The 23,303-nt window shown below is 40.2% G+C and overlaps 1 protein-coding gene across 4 annotated transcripts in view; it reads right to left on the bottom strand.

Annotated features, from left to right (window-relative positions):
* The window catches only part of Smg7 (SMG7 nonsense mediated mRNA decay factor), a 68,088-nt gene extending 45,186 nt beyond the window's left edge, over positions 1 to 22,902 (bottom strand). For 2 of the 4 annotated variants that reach the window (XM_038349005.1, XM_038349007.1), the window contains exon 1: positions 22,700 to 22,821. Coding sequence is in view for 1 of the 4 variants with exons in the window: in XM_038349006.1 (XP_038204934.1) it covers positions 22,700 to 22,728 (29 nt within the window). In the remaining 3 variants the exon portion in view is untranslated. Of the gene's footprint in view, positions 1 to 22,699 lie in introns of all 4 variants that reach the window. The other 2 variants (XM_038349008.1, XM_038349006.1) reach the window with 2 other exon arrangements.
* Between the last annotated feature and the right edge of the window lie 401 nt (positions 22,903 to 23,303).

The raw sequence follows: 23,303 nt of genomic DNA, 5'->3' as shown, positions 1-23,303 counted from the left end.
TATGATTTCAGCCTCCATTTTAAACAGTGTGCAATCCACCTAAATGTCTACTTTTATTACACCTGAAGAAGTCCAGAAATTTGTCTTGGTTTTTAGCTTCTAGCTCAAGCTCTTTGCCAGGAGGTCTTCTATACCCTTTTCTCTTCCCTAAACAAACTCCAATTTTAGAAAGGTTTTGGTCAAAAAGACAATTACCACAAAAAAGGTATTCTATAATTTCTTGCATAAATTATATAAAAGAACTATCACATACATACTCTCATGGCAACTAATAGTGTTCCTTGAAGAAACTAAGATATCACAAGTAATTTTTATGGCTTTCTCTGGCCTTAAGAGTCAAACGCTATTTATAAAAAGACTCACAAATATGCAATTTTAAGGTCTATTGTGTGTCAAGTCTTCATGCTATCCCACTTTCTTAAGTAGTATCCTAATACATAAAGGTGTGTGTGTGTTTGTTATTCAAATTTTCAACTTTTCCTGAAAAGATCAAATATTTCCCCAAACTGATACCCACAGATTAAAATACTCAATAAACTGCAAATGTTTAACCACAGAAGAAAACCTATGGAATCATTTTAATAAAAGAAAATCTTAAAAGCAAACAAAGAAAATAAAAACATATTTTGTAAGGAATAATAAAGGTAAGAACCATGGTTGAATCCCTACAGAAAAAAAGGCAAGAGAGGCATTATTTTCAAAGTATAGAAAAAAAAGAAGAAAACTTCAACATAATTTTATATTCAGCAAAAAGTCTTTCAAAATCAAAGGAAAAATTACTAGATTATAGAGATTAAAACAAATATAGATGTTTAACAACAGAACAAGCCAAAAAGAAAGGGAGCGTAATGAGGCCAGACATGGTAGTGTATGTTTTAATCTTAGGACCTCGGAGGCTGAAGCATGTTGAGGACAGTACGGGCAACATGAGCTACTGTCTCCAAACACACACACGCACACGCACACGCACGCGCACACACACACACACACACACGCATACGCGCACACACACACGCGCACACACACAGAGGGGGGAGAGGAGGAATAGGTGAAAGCATACTGTTATAGCATTTGATATTAACACACAAGTAAAAATAAAACAAAAAAGGAAAAAATAGAAAAATCTATTTAATACTTCAAAATTCATCTTTTAGTAAATAGCAGGATAAGCAAGGCAGAAAACCGGTAAGGTTAGATCAGTACTACCAACAACCTACCTAATTAATATCTATATAATATTTTGCCCAACACAACATTTTTTCCCAATCACATATAAAGTCACTGAGATAGACAATAAACTGAACCACAAACAAGTCTTCATAAATTTAAAAGAACTAAATCATATAAATACAAATCAATTTAGAAAGCCAGCTACAATTAGTTGTTCACATCAAGAAATGTTTGCCACATTCTTCAAGTAACTTAAAAAAAATAAAAGAATTTATTTCTAAAGAACCAAAAATCAAAGGAGCAATGCCAGGAGAAATTTGAAACTGTTTTAAATCAAATGAAACTGGAAATGTGCATAATGTATAGTACATAGCAAAGGCAGCAAGGAGGCATCCAGAGCTTTGAGCGTTTATACAGAAGAGAAAGCTCTAAAAGCGCTGATCGTAAGAAGCTGTAAAAAGGGGCCCACTCCTCTCAAATCAAATGGAATGAAGAAAACAATGTAAGAAAATAAACAGAAAGTAAGAACCAAAAGTCATTTCTTTGGAAACACTTGCAAGTACCCCCCAAATGATCTATAGTTATAATGCAATTTCAATAAAAGCCTGAACATATGGTTTTTGATGGAAATTGGTAGACATTTTCATGTTTAGCTGGAAACACAAGTATTTATAACTAACAATTTTCCAAATGAATAAAGTTTGAGAATGTGTATGTTACACGACTTTAAAACTTACTAAAGCCAGGCAGTGGTGGTGCATGACTTTAATCCCATCCTCAGAAGGCAGAGGCATTCAGATCTCTGAGTTTAAGATCAGACTAGTCTATGGAGTTCTAGGTTTGCTAGGGCTACACAGAAAAACACTGTCTCAGAAACAAACAAACAAATAAAAACAAAACAACAAAAAACCAAAACCCACAAAAGAGCTATAGTAAGCAAGGGAATGTAAGAGGAGATGCTGTAGAACAAGAGATAAAAATAAACATCTACTGTTGGTTTGAATAAGAATGGCCCCCAGGGGTTTATATATTTGAATGCTTAGTCATCCAGGAGTGGCACTACTTAGAAGGATTAGTTATGAGTGACCTTGGTGGGGTAGCTGTGGCCTAGATGGAGTTAGTTTGTCACCTGGGGTGGGCTTTGAGGTATCAGAAGCCCAAGTCAGGTCGAGTGGCTCTCTCTCTCTCTCTGCTGCCTGTGGACGAGATGTAGAACTCTTAGTGACCTCTCCAGGGTGCTGTCCGCATGCCACCATGCTTCTTTTCTCGCCCTGATAATAGACTAACCCTGAAACTGCAAGCGAGCCCTAATTAATGCATTCTTTGCATGAGAGTTGCAGTCATGGTGTCTCTTCAAAGCAATAGAGCACTAAGACACTCATGCACATGTGAATATGTGTTTTTGTATATAGCCAAGTTTTGACAAAAGTACAAAGGAACTTAAAGGAGGAAAAAATATTTTAAAAATGCTATAACAAGTGGATTTAAAAAAAATTAACTAGATGACAATCTGGTCTGTTGGTGGTGGCGCTCATCTTTAATCCCAGCACTCGGAAGGCATAGGTAGGTGGATCTCTGTGAGTTAAAGCCCAGCCAAGAAGAGCTAGTTCCAGGATAGGCTCCAAAGCTACAGAGAAACTCTGGCTTGAAAAACCAAGACAAGAAAGAGAGGGGAGAGAGAGGGGAGACAGGGAGAAGAGGGGGGAGAGAGAGGGGAGAGAGAGGGAAGAGAGAGGGGAGAGAGACCTCAAGTAATATATCACCATATATACAAAACTGATTCAAAATAGAAGGCAGATCTAATCTATAAAATAAAAAAAAAAGTAAACGGAGTAACTTTTAACTACTAGCTTTGGTTTAAATGTCTCCTCCCAAATGCATGCTGAAAGTTAAACTCCAATGTAACAATATTAATAGGTGCAGACTCTTGGACATGAATGCCATATGATGGCTACTCCCTTAGGGAGTGTGCACGAAATGTCCGCAGTGCAACAAAAAGAAAAAACCCATCAGGAACTCTGGTTCCCCGGGGCTTTCACCTCTGTCATAACTTCATTTACAGAGCTCCCGAAATTTACCATGCCAATTCAAAACACACAAATTTATAACCCAGTGTAGACGGAATGGCGGGCTGCGTCCCACCACCCGGCTAGCTTTACCCAAAATAATTACACGGAAACTGTATTCATTTAAACACTGCCTGGCCCATTAGTTTCAGCCTTTTATTGGCTAATTAACCCATATTTAGTAATATGTGTAGCACCACGAGGTGGTCGCTTACCAGGAGAGATCTTAACCTGCGTCTGTCTTGGAGAGGAGAAGCATGGCGACTGCCTGAAGCATCTGCCTCACTGCCTTCTACCCAGCATCCTGTTCTGTTTACTCAGCCTACCTAATTTTCTGTCCTATTAAAGGGCCGAAGTAGTTTCTTTATTAACTAATGAAATTAACACATAGACACTCCTCCATCATTTCCCCCTTTTCCGTTTAAACAAAAAAGAAAGGCTTTAACTTTAACATAGTAAAATTACATATAACAAAACAGTTACAAGCAAAAATCACAGTTACAATATTTATATCTACTTTCTCATTGTTTAATTAATAAAGAAACTGCTTGGCCCAATAGGTCAGAACATAGGTGGGTGGGGTAAACAGAACAGAATGCTGGGAAGAAGGGAGTCAGGCAGATGCTTGAGGCAGTCGCCATAGTGAATCGCCATGCTTCTCCCCTCTGAGATGGATGCAGGTTAAGATCTCTCCTGGTAAGCAACCACCTTGTGGTGCTACACACATTACTAAATATGGGTTTATCAATATGTGAGAGTTAGCTAGTAAGAGGCTGAAGCTAATGGACCAAGCAGTGTTTAAATGAATACAGTTTCCGTGTAATTATTTTGGGTAAAGCTAGCCGGGTGACGGACACAGCCCACTGCTCCATCTACAGATTGGCGCTCCAACGTGATGGACTTAATCCACTTAAAAACCTGAGAGAGCTTAAAAAAGAGAGAGTTTAACACAGCTTTTTGCTGTTTGCTAGGACGTGCTGTAGAGAGATTTCCTGTTTCGGCAATAGCGGCAGAAAAAAAGCTGAGTCATTTTAAAACGTGGCTTCCTGAGGCTGTGCCGCCAGTACAAACTCTGGCTTTAAAGCATTTTATGGGACTGGATGTTTGTGTTCCCACTCAGGATCGGAAGGAGAGTGCTCTGAGACTGGGTTAATGGCTCAGCACTCCCCGCCTGCACCTGGCCAGACGGCAAAATCAGGCTTAGGCAGGCGGGAGAGCATGGCAGATTCCTGCTGCCATACAGAGAGATGTTTACAGACTGCAGTGCTCTGCGCATCAGATTTGGTTGTAACTTGGATGAAAAGAGTTTCTGTACTGCATACTCAGTCTCAGAATTAAACTGCTGAGTGCGGCTCCAATGTAGACTGCTGTGTGCCTGGAACTGTTTGCGGCCCAGGGGCACTAAATGACTGAGGCAGGAGCAGCTCGGCAGGAGCGGCTCTGGCTCTGGCTCTGCTCCGCCATGCTGAATTGTGCTGATCTCAGGCAGGATCTATTTTAATTACCATAATAACAGCGCAGTTAAGGTTTAGACTGGGTAGGACACAGGCGGTACCATATTATCTCTACATGGTGCGACTTAGGTTTTTAAGAAGTGCTTAACCTTTTAGGAAGTGCTCCTGGATAGTAAAAAAATTACAGATTCACAATAGGACAAGATTCAGACATAAAGACCTTTAAATGGGTCACAATGTTGGATGAATGTATGTAGGCTTGAGAAAAAAATATAGAGAATAAAGTTAATGCCTTTAAAAAGGGTAAAGTCTTTAAAGAAACAGAATAAAGTAAAGTGATAGAGTAAAAATAAGCCATGTAAAAATGGAAAATTTACAGAGAGTCTGGATTATGTATTTTATTGTGTTTTCTTTGAAATTTTTGACTGTAAAGGGGCTAAGTACAGAGAGAGATTTCATTATATGGGCTGCCAAGCTAAACCAGAATGGATATTATAAGGATATGACTTCAGAATTTGGATCTAAGGATATGATGCTTTGGAAAAGAGGGTCTTCTTTTGTTTTCACAGAGGATGACACCCTGTGGATTGCTTCTATCCCAATATGGTATGATAGGCCACGCCCTCCTGAAAGGTTGCTGTGAACACCCTCAAAAAATTACTTCACTCAACTGCCGACTGAGATAACCCTGGCACACAGGTTACACCATAATAGATCTAATTAACAGCGCCCTCATTCAGCAGGAAGCAGTCTGGAGAGAAATAACTGTGCCCATATTCCCAAATACTGTTTATAAATGTTCTTTTACATTTAAAGGGGGATATGATTTAGATATGAATGATTTGCACTGGTATGGATTTTAAGGTCAATTTGTTATATGTATATGTATTTCTGATATTGATTAAGGTATTGTGATTGTGTAGTTCATTTAAAAATGTAATGTATAATTAGGAAATATAGGTTGTTAATGGATAATCATTGATAATAGTCAAGCTTGTAGTCATGTTAGATTTTCTAGATGTGCATAGATATATTTCAGATAGACATTCTTCATATCTTTCAAAAACTACAGAACATGGTATTTAATGTTTTAATAACTTAGGGCTTTTCATGAAAATGAGACACGTCTGCTCCTGGCAGCACCAATCTACTTAAAGAGGAAGATGGGCGTCAATGAGGCTCCTTATGGAGTTTGATAGCCAAGAAACTGCTCTTGCCTGGATTGTTGCATAAACTGGACACAAGAACCCGTAGAAAGAGGACTGCTGAACTTGCCTAAAGGTGAGATGGTCTTTCGGGGTTCCTGATTCGTGAAAGAGTCTGTGAGACATTCTGCAGGACACAGCAGAAAATGTCTGAACTGTCTTTGGAATTTCCTGCTTCATGGAAATGTCTGCTGGATACTGTGGGCCTGAAGGCTGAAGATGGATGCCCCAACAGTACAGAGGAACTTTGGTTGACTGTCCAGGCAGCGAGTTGTCTCTATCATTTCTAGAGTTTGAAAGTTGCATATTTCTTGTTAACTTAGGTAGTATTATATCCTTCTGGAGTCTTTGATGAAATTGAAGAATAGATAGTTACAGCTTTCCTTAGTTATGATAAAAGATAAAATAGATCTAAATACTGTAACTGTAATTCTTGCTTGATAACTGTTTTGTTATATGTAATTTTGCTATGTTAAAGTTAAAGTTGCCTTTTTTTGTTTAAACAGAAAAAGGGGAAATGATGGAGGACTTTCATTGATTAATAAACTGCTTGGCCCAATAGGTCAGAACGTAGGTGGGTGGAGTAAACAGAACAGAATGCTGGAAGAAGGGAGTCAGGCAGATGCTCGAGGCAGTCACCATAGTGAATCGCCATGCTTCTCCTCTCTGAGATGGACGCAGGTTAAGATCTCTCCTGGTAAGCAACCACCTCGTGGTGCTACACACATTACTAAATATGGGTTCATCAATATGTGAGAGTTAGCCAGTAAGAGGCTGAAGCTAATGGGCCAAGCAGTGTTTAAATGAATACAGTTTCCATGTAATTATTTTGGGTAAAGCTAGCTGGGTGGTGGGACACAGCCCGCTGCTCCATCTACAACCCAGAGTATATAAAGTCTTTCATTCAGTATGCCAACAACTTACCTTCCAATTCTGTTTCTACCTTCCTAAACTCCACGCTCTGCTCTTTGCAAGTCAAAAATATAATTCATACTCAAATTCCTCTTTAGGATAGTGCTTTTTTATATAGTTTGTGAATAAATATGTTAGATGACTACTGTCCTGATTGGATTTTTTTTTTTTTGGTCAACTTGACAAGTCACGGTCATCTGGGAGGAAGAAATTTCAATTGAGAATATGCCTGCATTAGGTTAGTCTGTAGGCCTGTGGAGCATTTTCTTGATTAATGACTGATGTAGTGAGGGCCCAGCCCATTGTGAGCAGTTAAAGCAAGCCAGTAAGCAACATTCCTCCATGGTACCTGCGTTAGTTTCTGTTTCCAGGTTTCTGTCTTGGCTTCTCATAAAAGGTAAGCTAAATAAAGCTTTTCCTTCCTAACCAAGTTGCTTTTGGTCATGTTGGTTATTGAAGCAATATAAAGCAAAATAAGACAAACTATAATGAAAGATAACAACTGGCTAGCCAGCGTGGAGGTACACACTTTTGATCCCAGTCCTTAGGAGGCAGAGGCAGGTGGATCTCTGAGTTTGAGGCCAGCCTGGACTACAGAGTTCAGGACAACCATAGCTACATAAGGAAATCCTATCTAAACAAACAACCGTAATTTAAACATCAAGGTAATGTAATTTCACACAAAAAGCTCTTTTTAAACACTTACTAATAAAAATCCTTCGTTGGAAACTCCTCATGATCTATATTACTACTGGCCAATGGAAAGAAATACATAATCAAGTTCTCTAGTGATGCTGAAAATTGAAAAGGAACAATGAAACTGGTTTTAATACTATAGTCTAACCTCACGTGCCCAAAATATTACCATTTCAATATATATTCAACATAAAGTCAATTAAAGATTTTAAATTTTTTGCTCTAAATTATCAAAATTTAATTAATATTTCACAATTATATACCATGTCTAAATTCAATACCATAATTTTCAATTACTGATTTTTAGATTTCATAAAATATACTACTGAAATATTTAATTTTTCCCCCTTTTTAGGTGCAGAAGTGTTTTGTCTGCATGAACATCTTCTGTTCATTCTATATGTGCAGTGCCTGAAAAGACCAGAGTGGATACTGGATCCCCTGGGATCTGAGTTACAGACTGTTGTGAGCTGTCTTGTGGGAACCAAACCAGAGTCCTCTGGAAGAGCAGCTAGTACTCTTAACTGCTAATCCATCTCTCCAGCCTCCCAAAAGTAGATTTTTACACCCAAATTGTTTAACATACTTAGTGCTTGAGAGATCTAAGCACACATCTTTAAAGTTCAAATTAAACAAATTAAAGTTCCAGGGACCAAGGTACATAGTTCATAAGGTATAGTTGGCCTAGCATGCATAAAACCCTGAGTCTGATCCCAGTCATGTTCCCACTCACAAACCCCTCCCCACCAATAAACCAAGTGTGGTTTGTCTTAAGCCTGTTAATCTTACCATTTAAGAGATAAAAGCAAAACTGAAAATTCAAAATTATCCTCAGCTACATAACTACATAGTAAGTACGAGGCCAGCCTGTGCTACATGAGATTCTAGCCTTACCTCCAAAAAGTGAAGATTAATAAAGTCCATTTTGCATGACTTGTTTTGTCAGGGAAAAATTTTAACATATGTGAAATGCCAAAGTACTACAGAAAAAGATAAAAAAAAGATTGATGCATTAATGAGACAGATAAACTGAATTTTAACTTTTTTTTAGTTTAAATGAATTCAAACTGCTATGTGTAGCTTGACAAAACACAGCAATATAGCAGTATTATTAAACCTCAAAAATCATCTCTCTTCCTCCATCAGTAAAGCTTCAAGAAATAGTAAAAGTGTAAAATAATTACCATAAAGAGTTAGGCAAGTCAGTAAGGGAAAATACACATTAAAGACTGCATTAAGCAGCTAGTTAAGAAGACTTTTTAAATGACAGGATATGCGAAGAAGCAGACTGTCAGAATCATTCAGTGTGGAATGTCTCTAGACAAGTAAGCAAGGGCAATAGGGTACTGTTAAGATATTAAACCAAAACCCTGTCTCGAAAAACCAAAAAAAAAAAAGATATTAAACCAATGTCAGAAGAAGGACAGGAAAAGACAAGATAGGGTGAGGATGAATAGAAAAAAGACTAATAAAGGAGGAAGAAAGAAAAATCAGTATATAAGAAGTCTAAACTAGAAGCAGATTAATGTGAGGGGGGGTGGGTGTTGTGGTTGGTATGGACGAATCTAAGACTTTAGATGCAGAGTTATAAGAATAGCAATGCATGCTGTGGCATGGCAAGAGCAATATATAGTGAAAGAAACAAAAAGCTTAAAGAACAGTATCACATCGTTTCCTTCCCTAAGGAAACACCAGTCATAGGAAACTCTTGAGAAACAACTACACCTCCTTCCTGGATGCTTACAACACATATTAGCACATTAAAAGTTGTAAGAATCCAGTTTTACAGTCAGGTGGAGTGGTGCTTGTCTGTAACCCTGCAGAAGTGGCTGAGGTAGAAGGAATGCCACAAATTTAAGAATAGCATGGGCTAGAGTGAGAACGAGGTTAACCAAGGCTATGTACCAAGATCCTGTATGCTCCTCAAAAGATCGTTTAATCAGGTGCTCTTAAATTTATTTTTAAACTTATTTTGTCTTGTAGTACTGATAATCCTAGCGTCTATCTATAACAGAGAATGCTGACCAGCAGAACACATTCTAATGTATGCTACAGCATTGGATAGGTTTGACATATATTAAAGAATCTGCTTTACGAGGAGAGATCATCATCAGCACTGATGACGATGTATCAAAACAGGTGCTTTTAAACAGTGCTGGAACCAAGATCAACACCTTCAACTCCGTGATGCTCTATGAAAGAAAATATTGTTTTAAGTTCCTAATTTTGCTTAACAGCTTACTATAAATAAATGGCCTAGAACAACCTACATTATCGGAAGTTCAACAGAATCTCCCGGGCACTAAAATCAGTATGTCACTGTGGTTGCATGCTTTCTGAAGAGTATAGGGGGGAAAAATCAGCATTTTTGCCTTTCCCTGGTTCCAGTGGCTGCCTGAATCCCTTAACTTGTGGCCCTCCTTCCATCTTCAAAGACAAAAGAAAGGCTTTTCTAGCTTTCTGCTTTTTTCCAGTTATGGGACCTTGTGAGTACACTGGGTCCAGTAGATAATGGCACTTTAAAATCTGTCAGTTAGCTATGCAAATTCAACTGAAACTTTAGTTTCCTCTCAAGTAACAAAGAGTAAGATATTCACAGGTGTTTGTTTGTTTGTTTGTTTGTTTTGTTTTGAGACAGGGTTTCTCTGTGGCTTTGGAGCCTGTCCTGGAACTAGCTCTTGTAGACCAGGCTGGCCTCGAATATTCACAAGTTTTGAAGATTAGAATATAAACTGGGCAGTGATGGCGCACGCCTTTAATCTCAGCACTGGGGAGGCAGAGACAGGCGGATCTCTGTGAGTTTGAGGCCAGCCTGGTTTACAAGAGCTAGTTCCAGGACAGGCTCAAAAGCTACAGAGAAACCCTGTCTCGAAAAACAAAAAAAAAAAAAAAAGACTATAATAAAAATACATAAAATTAAGTCGACAGTGAAAATAGGCTCTTTGCCCATCTAAAACTTATTGGACTTTATACGAGAAGTCCAGTTTCTCATTAAATTCTTCTAGTCACCTACCATGATCACTAGCAGCAAAATTAAAGCTAGGGAGACTTACGGTTATGCTGTTAGTATATAAGGTCAGGGACCTGAACTCAGAACAACCCAAATACAAATTAAGACGGTCTTAATTCAAAGACCTTTTTAGTCATTTTTGTAAATTATGCTCCTATTCTAAGAAGCAAAAACAAAACAAACAAAACTCCTGTGTACAAATTTAGTCTAATTTTTAAATTAGAAAATAAATATGTTGGTTTCTTTTCCTATCCGTTTTTAAGCCAGAATTTATAACAAATATACCTCATCATTTGAATTGTGTTTCTCAAAATGCTGTTTTTTTTTTTTCATTAAAGAACTGGTTCAGAAAAACGAATGACATTTTTGTTACAGTTATTTAAATTTGAGAAATGTAATCTCATAGAATCATATATTAAGCCAGGCGGTGATAGCACATACCTTTAATCCCAGTACTCGAGAGGCAGAGACAGGTGGATGGATCTCTGTGATTGAGGCCAGCCTGGTCTACAGAGCAAGTTCCAGGACAACCAGCACTGTTACACAGAGAAATTCTGTCTCAAAAAACCAAAGAAGAAAGAATGGAAAAAAAGACCAAACTTTTTCATTCAATTTCACTATATATATCTCATTGATGTACAGTATATCAAAGAAAATGCAGCTAGGTGATAACCTATTAAGAAATGAAATCATTTATGACCTAAGAAGCATTAGTAGAATCTAATATACAGCATTATGACTGATGATTGCCCTGAAACACTATGTCTTGAGAAGAGAGAGAGAGAGAAAAAAAAAAGACTACAACTTCTGTAGTCTGTAAACACTGGGCTTGGGGAAATTGATGCACTAATAAGCTGGCTGCCCAGACTAACAAAATAACCACACAGAAACTATTATTTGCAATCCTGTTTGGCTAATAGCTTATGTGTATTTCTGGCTAACTCTTATATCCTAAACTAATTCATCTCTGTTAATCTGTTTATCACCACAAGGCTGTGGCTTACCGGGTAAAGTTCTGTTGTCTGTCTCTGGTTGGGCTATATGGCTTTTCCCTGACCCCGCCTTCTTTCTTCCAGCATTTGGTTTAGTTTTCCCTGCCTAGCTCTACTCTACCCTATCACAGGCCTAAAACAGTTTCATTATTAACCAATGGTATTCACAGTATACAGAGGGAAATCCCACCTCACCTCCCCCTTTTCTGTTTAAATAAGAAGGAAAGTTTTTAACTTTAACATAGAAAAATTATATAGAACAAAACAGGTATCAAGCAAGAATTACAGTTATAATATTTATATCTATTTTATCTTTTATTATATCTAAGGAAAATTGTAACTATTTATTCTTCAACTCCATCAAAGACTTCAGAAGGATATAATATTACCTCAGTAAACAGCAAGTGCATGGTAAGCAACTTTCAATACTCTAGAATTGACAGAGACATCTCACTGTCTGGACAGTCACCCAAAGTTCTTCTGTATCTTTGGAGCATCTATGTTCAGCCTACAGGCCCATAGTATCCAGCAGACTTTTCCATAAAGTAGAAAATTTCTTTTTGGTTTTTTTGAGACAGGGTTTCCCTGTGTAACAGCCCTAGCTGTCCTGGAACTAGCTCTTGTAGACTAGGCTGGCCTCGAACTCACAGGGATTAAAGGTGTGCACCACCACCGCTGGCTAAACCAGGAAATTTTCAAAGACAGTTCCACCTATTTTGGCAGTTTGTCAGTCACTTTCTTCTGTGTCCTGCAGAATGTCTGGCAGACTCTTTCATGAATCAGGAACCTTGAAGGATAGTCTCATCTTGAGGCAAGTTCAGCAGTCATTTTTCTGTGGGTCCTGAAAGTCCAGTTCACACAGCATAGCATCAAGCAGTCCAGGCAAGATCAGTTTCTTGTCCAAATGATTAACAAACTCCATAAGGAGCCTCTTCAATGCCCATCATTCTCTTGACATAGCTTGGTGCTCCAGGAAGAGATGTGTCTCACTGTACTGTAAAGTTGTAAGTTCTTAAACATCTTAAATGCCATATTCTGAAGGTCTCTGAAAGATTTGAAGAATGCCTACCTATATATATCTAGAAAACCTAACTAACATGACTACAAGTTTGACTGTTACAGATGACTGTCTATTAACCTCTATCAACCACGCACCTTCAACCTCTATTTCTTAATTATACATTTTTAAATGAGCTGGACAAACACAATACCTTAATCAAGATCAGAAATACATATACACAGCATAACAAAACTGACCTTAAATTTGTATCAACAAACCAAGATCCATACCAATGCAAATTATTCACATATATAGCACAGCTATTTAAATACAACAGACTTTTAGGCTGGGTGGTGGTGGCGCACGCCTTTAATCCCAGCACTTGGGAGGCAGAGGCAAGTGAATCTCTGTGAGTTTGAAGCCAGCCTAGTCTACAGAGCTAGTTCCAAGACAGGCACCAAAGCTACCGAGAAACCCTGTCTTGAAAAACAAAAACCCTGTCACAAGGTAGACAGCAACAAAACAAAATGCCATGGGAACTGAAATAAGGAGCTAAGGTGTATTCAATGGCTGAGCACTTGCCCAGAATGCATGAACCTCTAGGGTTCCAACCCCAGCAAGGGGTAGGGAATAGGCACAGATGAGAACAAAACTCAGAAGCCCATTATCAAAGATTCTGCAAAGTATTTTTTTCTTATAGCACACCTGCATTAAAGCCAATGAGGCTTCACTTAATGTCAGTAACTAAAGAACCAAGGCATATCATCTTTCCCCAATGATACAGAATTCCTGCTGTTCCCTATCTACTTATCACAGGAATAAGATAAATCCTGCAATACAAATTTGCTTTCAGAATTACACAAACTTGCTAAAACTTTTGGTATAATTTAATAATTATCATTAATAATTTAAGTGTTCTAAAAAACTAGTAAAGCGTAGTTGAGACTGCTTACTAAAAGGAAAACTCAAGTCTTGTATGTCCCAAAGAACTACTGCATAAGAATTGAATTCTCTTCAATTCCTTTCCCTTTAACTTTTAACTTGGTTACTTCTGCTACTTACTGCTTTAACACTATGCTCAGGCTGCACAATGGCACATGCCTCTAGTACATGAGACCTCTGAAGCAGAAAGATCACTTGAGCTCAGAGTTGGAGATCAGTCTAAGCAACGTATCACAACCCTGTTTCAAGAATGCTACCACCAGAGGCTAAAGAGGCAGCTCAGTATTTAAGAGCACTGACTGCTCTTCCGGAGGACCTGAGTTTGATTCCCAGCACCAATGTGTGCTCACAACCATATATAATTACAGTTCAGAGGATCCAATGCCTTATTCTGGCCTGTGTAAGAAGCACTGCATATATGTGATACACAGATCCCCAAAATGGTGCTGGGAAGCTTTCACTGCAACCTGAAGGGGTAAAAGGTTCTACTTGTCTGTGAATGCTCATGCCTACTGTAAAATACATATGACCAGGTGTGGAGACCCTAACCCGCAACCCCAGAACTCAAGACACAGATCCCCAAAGTGGTTCTGGGAAGCTTTCACTACATCCTGAAGGGGTAAAAGGTTCTACTTGTCTGTGAATACATGTGACCAGGTGTGGAGACCCTAGCCTGCAACCCCAGAACTCAAGAGGCTGAGGCAGGAGTGCAGTGGGTTGATGGATGCATGACTGGGATGGATGACAGATTAAAAAGTTAAGACATATTCTTTACCACAATCTAGCTAGAATGATTAACATTAATGTGAAAATAGGAAAAAAAAAAAAAAGAACTACAAGTATCAAAAAAGAAATAGTTTGGATCCAAAGAAAGCAGAAATCAACAGAATAAAAAAGGAAGTCATTTAAAAAGTCAAGCATAACTAGGCCAGGAGGATAGAACTTCCTGTAGTTTTAATCTGAAATAAATATGATATGTTCAGAGACAAGGAGCAAATTATTTGAATCGTTTTGTTTCTAATGCCACTGACGAAAGTAGATGAGTTATTTTATGAGGTCAACAATGTCAGATTAAGGAGTATAATTAAGGGAAAGCCATATAAAGTATTTTTTCAAGAATATTAATTTGGAATAAATGCAAAATATATGTTTGTGGTGGGACAGATGGTGTGGAGAATTCAGTGTGAAGGAGAACCAGAATTTGTTACACTAAGCCATCTCTTCCTATTCACATTCCATTTTCCCAACAACACAGTGATGAGCAGTATTTAAAGCCCAGTCAGCACTTCTTGTGATCTGGGAACAAGGTACCAGTTGGAAGGCCATTTCCACAGTAGGAGTAAAACGTTGACAGAAAAAGTAAGAAAAAAGGAAAGACAAGAGGAAAGCAACATTTTCAGAGTGGTATAAATACTCAAGAGGGTAAAGAAACTACAACTCAAAGACGACTGCAAGTTTAAACCTGGGTGGGTAGAGGAAGGACAGAATCACAAGGAACAACTCCAATAAGGAAAACAAGAAAGCTTAAAGAATTGTATGGGAAGACGGGAATTATATAAAGCTTATTTATTTACTTATAAGACAAGGTCTCATGTATCCCAAGCTGGTTTCAAACTCACACTACTGTGGAGTTTACTCTTACATGTTGAGTTTACTATTAACAGTTGATGGAGTGCTTTAACTGACAATCTGACACAACCTATACAGTCACCTGGGAAGAGAGCTGGTCTGTAGGTGACCTCTTAACTACATTAACTCATCTGGGAAGACCCAGCCCATCACGGACAGCACCGTTCTCTAGGTAGGGGTTACTGAACTACGTTAAGAGTGGAAAAAATGAGTTGAGTGCAAGCAAGCATTTATGCATTCATTTCTCTTCCATCTTGACTATGGATAGGATGTGACTAGTTGTTTCAAGTAATTGCTGCCTTGACTTCCCCACAAATAATAGACTGTAGTATAGAACTATGAACTAAAATAAATCCCTTTCCCCCTAAGTTGCCTTTTACAGGGTATTGTATTACAGCAATAGAGATAAACTAAAGACAGACAGTAAGACCTCTCAAAGACAAATGCCCAGAAGGCAGAGGCACAAGATGATTAATCAGTACTACAAGCTAACTTTCTGGTTGTGTATATACCTAAAACATCTAGTACTTACTATGGACCAGAACCATTCTAAGCACCTTATGCTTCAATACTCTGCATCAGACAAATTATTACTTCTAGTTCACAGATTAAAAAACAACAGCAACAACAAAAAAATCCCAGAGAAATGAAGCAGTCATGTACCTCCAGTAACTTTAAACTTGCCAGGAAAAAGCTGTGACAGTGCTCTACATATAATATTCAGTAACTACCAGTAGAGCAAAACTCAAATTTTAAAAAACCAAACTGAAATATTTACATCTGTCTACAAGTAGGAACACGGTAGCTAGCTTAGTACTACCTAAGGGAAAACTGATGACAAAGCTTAAGAAATAATACATTGCTTAGAGGAAAAGGAACCCATGCTATGTCTACAATTTGGAACTACAGCATCTTCCAAAGGCACAAGAGCTAAATGCTTAGTCCCTGCCTGGATCGGTACTATTGGGAGATTATGGAATTCTCAGGAGGTGGGGTCTCATAGGAGGCTTGAGGTCACTGAGCACATGAGTACCCTAAATGGAGACAGGGCATAGTCAACCATAACATGAATACACACTCACGACATACCTGCTGCCTCACCACAGGCCAAAACTCAACAAGGCTAACTGGGCATGGGCAGAAACCTCCAGAAACTCAGCCAAGTTTGTTCTCTCAGTAAGGTGATTATGTCGGTATATTATAATGATGTAAAACTGACTAACATACTATGCATATATATTCTTTAAATCAGTATTTTCAACTGGCAGAGAATTTACACTCCAGGCAACAGCTTACAATGCATGGTGACATTTTTTGGTTGTCATAAGAAAAGAAATTGGGGAGAATGATATTAGCATCTGATGGATACAAACTAGGGAGGTTAGGCTGCTAACGGCCCAAAGTGCAAAAGGCAAACCATGTCCATGCATATGAATATTTAGCCTGCTATGTCAACCAAGTGCCAAGATTTGCAAAAATCCCCTTTGAAAATGAAGCAAACAAGAAAAACCAGACAAGCAGAATTGTTGCTTAGTGTGTCTTGAGATCTCCAAAGCTTTCTTCAGAGTCACCTCTTCTTCCTTCTGCCTAAAAACTGGGCTGCAAGCAACTTCCCTGAGCAGATCCATTGCATTTTACCCAGCAAGGAGTTGGTTACAAGTTTTCACTATGTGACCTGTTTGCCAAATCACTTATTTCCCTGTAACTGATGATTAGCTCTTAATTCCGACCTCCTAGGCCCTTCGCTAAGTCTAGCTACAACAATAAAATATACCTTTAAGGCAAACTTCAATGACAGTTGTGATACCCACCCACCAGTAACGTGCATACAAATGAACAACCCTCTTTCTGCAAGACATCTATCTGCTCATCTTCAAACAAGACGATCAGTTAAACTAACCCATCTAGACTTTCAGGCATGAATTCACACAACTAATAAAAATCTAAAAGTCTAGTCAGGGTTAGAGATGTAGCTGAAGACTCAACAACTTAACATAGTGAAGCACAAACTAGTCCTTTTACAGTGTGAACCATTCCCCACCCCAAGTGCCTCATGAGAAACTGGCTATACGAGTGGGTTCATATCTTACTCTATAACCTATCCATAAAAACATCAACAAAAAACTCAGTCAGTGACTGCTTCCTCTACCATAAAGACAGATGACAGCAGCTGTGAGAAAGCAAAGAAGGAAGCATAGCTAAGACAGGAAGTATACATTTTTAATTCAACTGAAACCACAAAGGAAGCAGAAATTAACCAAAATAATTCAGCCAGTCAATACTGAAGCAGGCAATATACTGTTAACATTATTATAACAAAAACTTCTAAGCCTCTAGTTTAAAAAAATGCCATATTTGGTCAATCAGCCATGTTTGATTGATTTTCTGGAATTGAGGCTACTTCACATCCTAGAAAGGCTAAGAGTGGTGGGAAGGGGTGAGGAAACAATAGACCAGAAGGATTAAAATTAATGTCCTACCAGACTGTTCTAGAAAGAAGAGCCCACTCCAGTTAATTATCTATTTCTCCTAATACTCTATCCTCCCTGCTCCTCTCACCAAGCTAAGATTATGCTTGCTACTTTATCTAGCCTCAGCCAAGATTTACCATAAGGTATTTTATCTTATAACAATAAAGATATATTTTCCTTCCAATTCAAATGACAATCATTTTGCTGTTGCCTCAAAAAACAATTAATCTTTGGCTGCTGCTTCATTTATGGCTCCAAAGTTTCTAACAAGGAATATGACACTAGAATGTCCTTTCTATAGAGGGTATCAAGGGGAAAATCCTTTCAATAGAGGGTATCAAGGGGGCATTTATGGACATTTCTGTAAAGGAGTCTAACACCAGAGAATCAACTTCAAGTTGATTTTCACTCAAACACCCAGAGCACAGAAGAACATTTAAGACAAAGAATGAAGAAAGCAAAGCAGGAAGGTATACAAAATAGAATTAGTACTTCTTGCAATGGCAGCGGATGCTATTTGGTAACACCTCTTGACACCTTTTATAATAAGATTTGACCTGTTTGACTAGTACTGTCTATGGCTATGATTACTCCTCTTTCTCATATTTAAGAACTTTAATGTCTTCTCTGTCTTGTATTTTAAAGCCTGCTTCATTCATCCCCATTTTTTCTGTATGTCCTGGCTAGTTTGTCAACTTGACACACATTAAAGTCACCTGGGAAGAGGCCCTCAAGTGGGAAAGTGTCTCCATCAGATTGCCTGTAAGACAGTGGGGGGGGAGAGTATTTTCTGGACCAACTGATGTGGGAGGGCTCAGCAAATTGGGGGTGATGACACTCCTTGTACAGATGGTCCTCATGGTATGAGAAAGCAGGCTGAGCAAGCCAGCAAACAGCACTCCTCTCCATCACTTCTTCCAAAGTTCCCTCCTTGACTTCCCTGGATGATGGCGGACTCTAAAGTGTAAGATGAAATGGACCCTTTTCTCCCCTACCTGCTTTTTCATCACGGCTTTTATCACAGAAATAGAAACCCAAGTCAGTGCCTTTGGTATATTAATTTCCACTCTTTCAAAAAAGTCATTCTTTTAATGTATATTATGCCTTACTTAAATCTCATCTATGGCCTATCCTCACTCTCCTGCCCCCAACAGAAAAACTGTATTCAACCCACTCTTTTACACAACAGAAGTGTCAGTCTTTTAAAAAATCTTTCATTTTGTCAAAAATCAAGAGAAACACCCGACTTCAACTTTGATTTGGGTAATATACTCCTAATGTTTCCTACCTAGAATATTCATTTTAAGGACATTTCTTAATTTACAAAAATTAAGTCTTTTCAACACCCATTTGAGCAGGAGTCAGGCCAGCCTACTGCTGGGGAGGAAAGGATAATGCTGAGAGAAATGTGCAGTCTTTTCTTATCCACAGTACCATCTCTTTCCTCTACACAGGGTTTTCTTTTCAGCTCTGCTATTTCTTTAACTTGAGATGAATTCAGTTCCCTTAATGCTAAGTTCACTCTTTCTTGCTCTTACCTAGACGTCTTACTTCATAACGTTATTCCTCACTCTTTGAAATGGCCACCTTGCTCCCTACATTTCCACTACCCCACCATTTCAATGCTAGACACCCCAGCTCACTTACTCTAACAAATTAAAATTCAGCTAAGTGGAAACAAATTTCTATTCTACACAAGGGAAAATCTGCAGCTATGCAGTCTGAAAACTGTTCAGTCATGGTCTTCTCCCACTGACAAAGGTAGGTAACAAAACTCTTCCTAAAGTCAAGGTCAGAAGCTGCTTCCCCTTAAGTTACTATAAAACAGCTGTTTTGAGGGCTGGAGAGATGGCTCAGCAGTTAAGAGCACTGGCCTTTCTTCCAGAGGTCCCAGTTCAGATTCCCAGCATCCACACTGCTATTCACAACCATCTGACACCCTCTTCTGAGCTTCACAGGCACTGCATATTAATGCAGGCAAAACACCTATATATATATAAAAATAGAAATAAATCTACTAAATTGGAAAAAAATCACTTTTATTTTCAAAGGAACTCAACATAATGCTTCCTTGGAGATACCCTCCAGTCTCCCCTCAGGAGTCTTTTTCTTTGCTTTTTTTTTCTTCAACACGGGGTTTCTCTGTGTAACAGCCTGGGCTGTCCTGGAACTAGCTTTGTAGACCAGGCTGCCCTTGAACTCACAGAGACCCACCTGCCTCTATTTCCTGAGTACTAGGATTAAAGGCATGTGCCACCACCACCCAGACCCTCAGTAGTCTTTAAATGAAAATCAGAGAGTAACTGAAGCTAATACAAATCTTTATTACTGGCCAGCTTCCTCCTATTTATAAAATAGAAGAAACAACTACAGAAGCTTCTCAAAGTCAGCTGTACTACTAAGTATCAGACTTGTAACTTGATTTCTTTATGTAGGACAGATCCACAAAAGTAAAACTGGCTCTGAGAAATTGGAAGGGATTCTAGAGCCCAGGCTGCCCTCTTTTTGTCTGTCAATTGCAGCTGGAAATGTATCAATCATTTAAACTCTGTTCATTCTGTTTTCTCTATTCCTAAGCTAAATTCACACCAAGCTGTCACTGGTTCCATACCTAAAGATAATCCTTCCCTCCATGCTGATTTATAAAATAGAGGAAACATAACTATAGAAGCTTCTCAAAGTCTGCTTTCTTTGCATTAAAAGTATCAGCATTTTCCCAATCTATCTGCCATCACACCCTCTGACTGCCAAGACCTTATTTTAACCCTTAAACATCCACTATTTTATGACACAGTAATTTTCCCAAAGCATAGCTATGAACATATAGATTGCCTCTAAACAAGTAATCTCAGATTTCTTTCTTGGAAATGCAGGATGGCCTTGACCTTGCCAAATAGTGGATGACCTTGAACTTTTGATCGCCCTACTTAAAGAATGCCAGGATTACAGACTGGCTACATCACACCCAGTTTTATGTAGTGCATGTTAACTGAGTATTCTACAAATGAAGCTTTATCCCAAACCCCTCATCACAAATTTTCTAATGTTTACCCATTTTATCTATAAAGATCATAAAATTCAAGGCCCTTTTAGCATCAGGTTACAGAATAGGTTTTCCTTAACTACTGTTTATATAAAATTCATGGTCTTATTTTATTTTCCTTTCTAGCACTTCAAAGGACCCGTTAGTGTACTTATCTGTTCATGTTTACTGATTTTCTATCAAGATAAATTTGTCCATGTTCACCAGTGGAGCCTCAGCTCCCACACTGTAGAAAGCCACCAATACATACTTGGGGAAAGAATGAGCACAGAAAGCTGACCTGAAGCTGAAGAAGAGCATGTGAATGTTTTCACACACCAGATATATGATCCTCAATATCTTAACTCCTGTAGACTCACTTTCAGGCCTTAGAGTTTAAGTGCTCTTTTCTTTTAAAGCCCAGCAAACTCATAAGGTCTGTAAGAGGGTGGAGTTCTTTCTATTCTTAGCAGTTGGTACAATGCCTTCCATACAGGTGATCAACCAAACAACTGATGAATCATAAGCATACAAATGAGCAAATGAACAAAGGAAGCCTTTCCTGATTCCCCCAGTTGCTCGGGTCATCTCCTGCCTTGGGACTCATCAACATGGCACCCTTTGTAGTGATGACTACACCAGTCTGTGCTGTGCACTTACTCGCCTCCTGGATATTAGGCTGCAAATTCCTTCAGATTAAGAACTGCCCTGGTAGTTTCTGTTTCTGACTATGGCACCTATAGCCATAATTTAAAGTTTCCTTAATACAATAAGTAACAAGGGTGCAGAGAAGAAAAAAGGATGTCAACTTACAGTATCAGGCATACACGCTGTGCTAAACTCTGGAATTCATGCATCAAAGCTTCATGGGTGCCACTCTCCTCTCCTCTCCAGTATAATGAATAACTACTTTCAAGGACAGAACAGTCACCTCGTGTATCACCTAACAACATACCTTCCCTTGCAATATAAGTATATGTGGGTCCACCCTCACACATCGATCTTTCACTTTGCTAATCTCTAAGTTAAATTAAGTTCATCGCTCAGTTATCTACCCATTCGACTCCCTTCTCCACAAGGTATGAAATCACTCTTTAAAAAGCATCTTCCCATAAGACATGCCTTTTTGAAAGTTGTTCCTGAAAAGACCAGTTTTTAGGTTTCTAAGTCTCCACAAGTCCGCAATTAACCTTATTTTCCTGTGCCATCAAGGCTTCATTTTACCCTCTAGCTTCCTCCAAGCTTTTACTCAGAATCCATGAAACCATTCTGTGTGCCCTAACAGCTGCTGTCTTTCCATTCAAAATGTTCTCGACGTCAGGTAATGTCAATGCATGTGTGCCTTCTGTAAGCGTGCATCAATCAAATCCCTCACCCCAGACACCGACACACAGACACACCAATACCCATGCGTCACTATCTCCAACATACAAGTTCCCTACATCGCACTTAATGATGCACACGACTCACAGAATGGTATCTTCCAACGACAGTTTCTTCTGAGAACATAACCTTGTTCATAGCACCTCCCTCTTCCCTCATTTCGCCCATCCATTCTCCCCTTTTCGGGCTCCCCAACCCCTCCACCTAACCACAGAAGGCATTATTTCTCGTACTCCCAACCCACGATAAAAAGAACAGGCTCCGGTTCCCTGCGGTTCCTCCCCTTCCTCTAATTTGCCCTCCAGTCCGTGCCCTCCCAACCCCCCAGGTGCGCTGACTTCCAGCCTCTACTCTCCGCACGCATCGCTCCAGCCCACACTCCACGCTTCCCCCGGAGTGGGGAGCAGACCCCTCCACACCCACCTCCAGTCCGGGTCGCTGCCCGCTCCCGGGGTGCCTCTCCCCGCCCTGGCCCGCAGGCTGGGACCACAGGCGCGCGCGCACACACGTTCTCTTTCACGCTTCCCCAACCTCCCTCCGCTCACCGCCCGGCTTCGCGGGACCTCAGCTCAGCGGCCCAGGGGTCAGGCAGCCATGTGTGTGCCCGCCCCCTCCAGGAGCTGCCCGCGCCCCCAGGCCCGGGGACAGGAGGACGCTGGAACTCCCCCACCACCTCGGAGTCCGCTGTGCCTGGCCCCCAAGCCTCCATCCGTGCCCACAACGCCTCGGCCGGGCTTCGGCACTCACCGGAGATACTGCGCGCTCTGCAGGCTCATCCTCCGCCGCCGCGTCTCTCCGCGAAGCCTCCGTGGGTCTCTCAGGCTCCTCGGAGCGGCCCCGCAACCCCGCGGGTGCTGGCGGCCGCCGCCATCTTCCTCTCCTCCGACTCCTCCTCGCTCGGCGCGGGGTGAGGGGGGGGAGAGTGAGTGAGGCGAGGGGGGAGGGAGTAGGGAAAGCTGCTCTAGCTGCGGCTGCGGCCTGTGGGACACAGGGACGCTCCGGCTCGGGAGGGGGAAGAGGAGGGAGAAGGGAAGGGGGCGGGGGAAGAGGAGGGAGACCCAGAGGAAGGAAGTCGGATTCGCTCTCGCGAGACTTTAGTAGTGCCGGTCCCTCTGGGTGATTTCCGCTTCTCTATACCGCTCCCTTTTGGGGTCAGCAAGCAGTGTGGCGCCTGCGCGCCCGCTGAGGGGGTTGGTGGTGGCGCTCGGCGGCTTCCTAATGGTCCGCGCCTCTCCCCCCGTGCGAGGGGGCCACCCCACGCTCCCCGCGAACATCGAGCCCGAATCCGCCGGGAGTTACACTCAAAGCCTTCCTCCCCTCAGCCCGCCCACTTCTCGCTTCCTTTTTCCAC

This window comes from Arvicola amphibius, chromosome 12 (assembly GCF_903992535.2).
Source record: "Arvicola amphibius chromosome 12, mArvAmp1.2, whole genome shotgun sequence".
Lineage (NCBI taxonomy): Eukaryota > Metazoa > Chordata > Mammalia > Rodentia > Cricetidae > Arvicola > Arvicola amphibius.
This window is presented reverse-complemented; position numbering and strand designations above follow the sequence as displayed.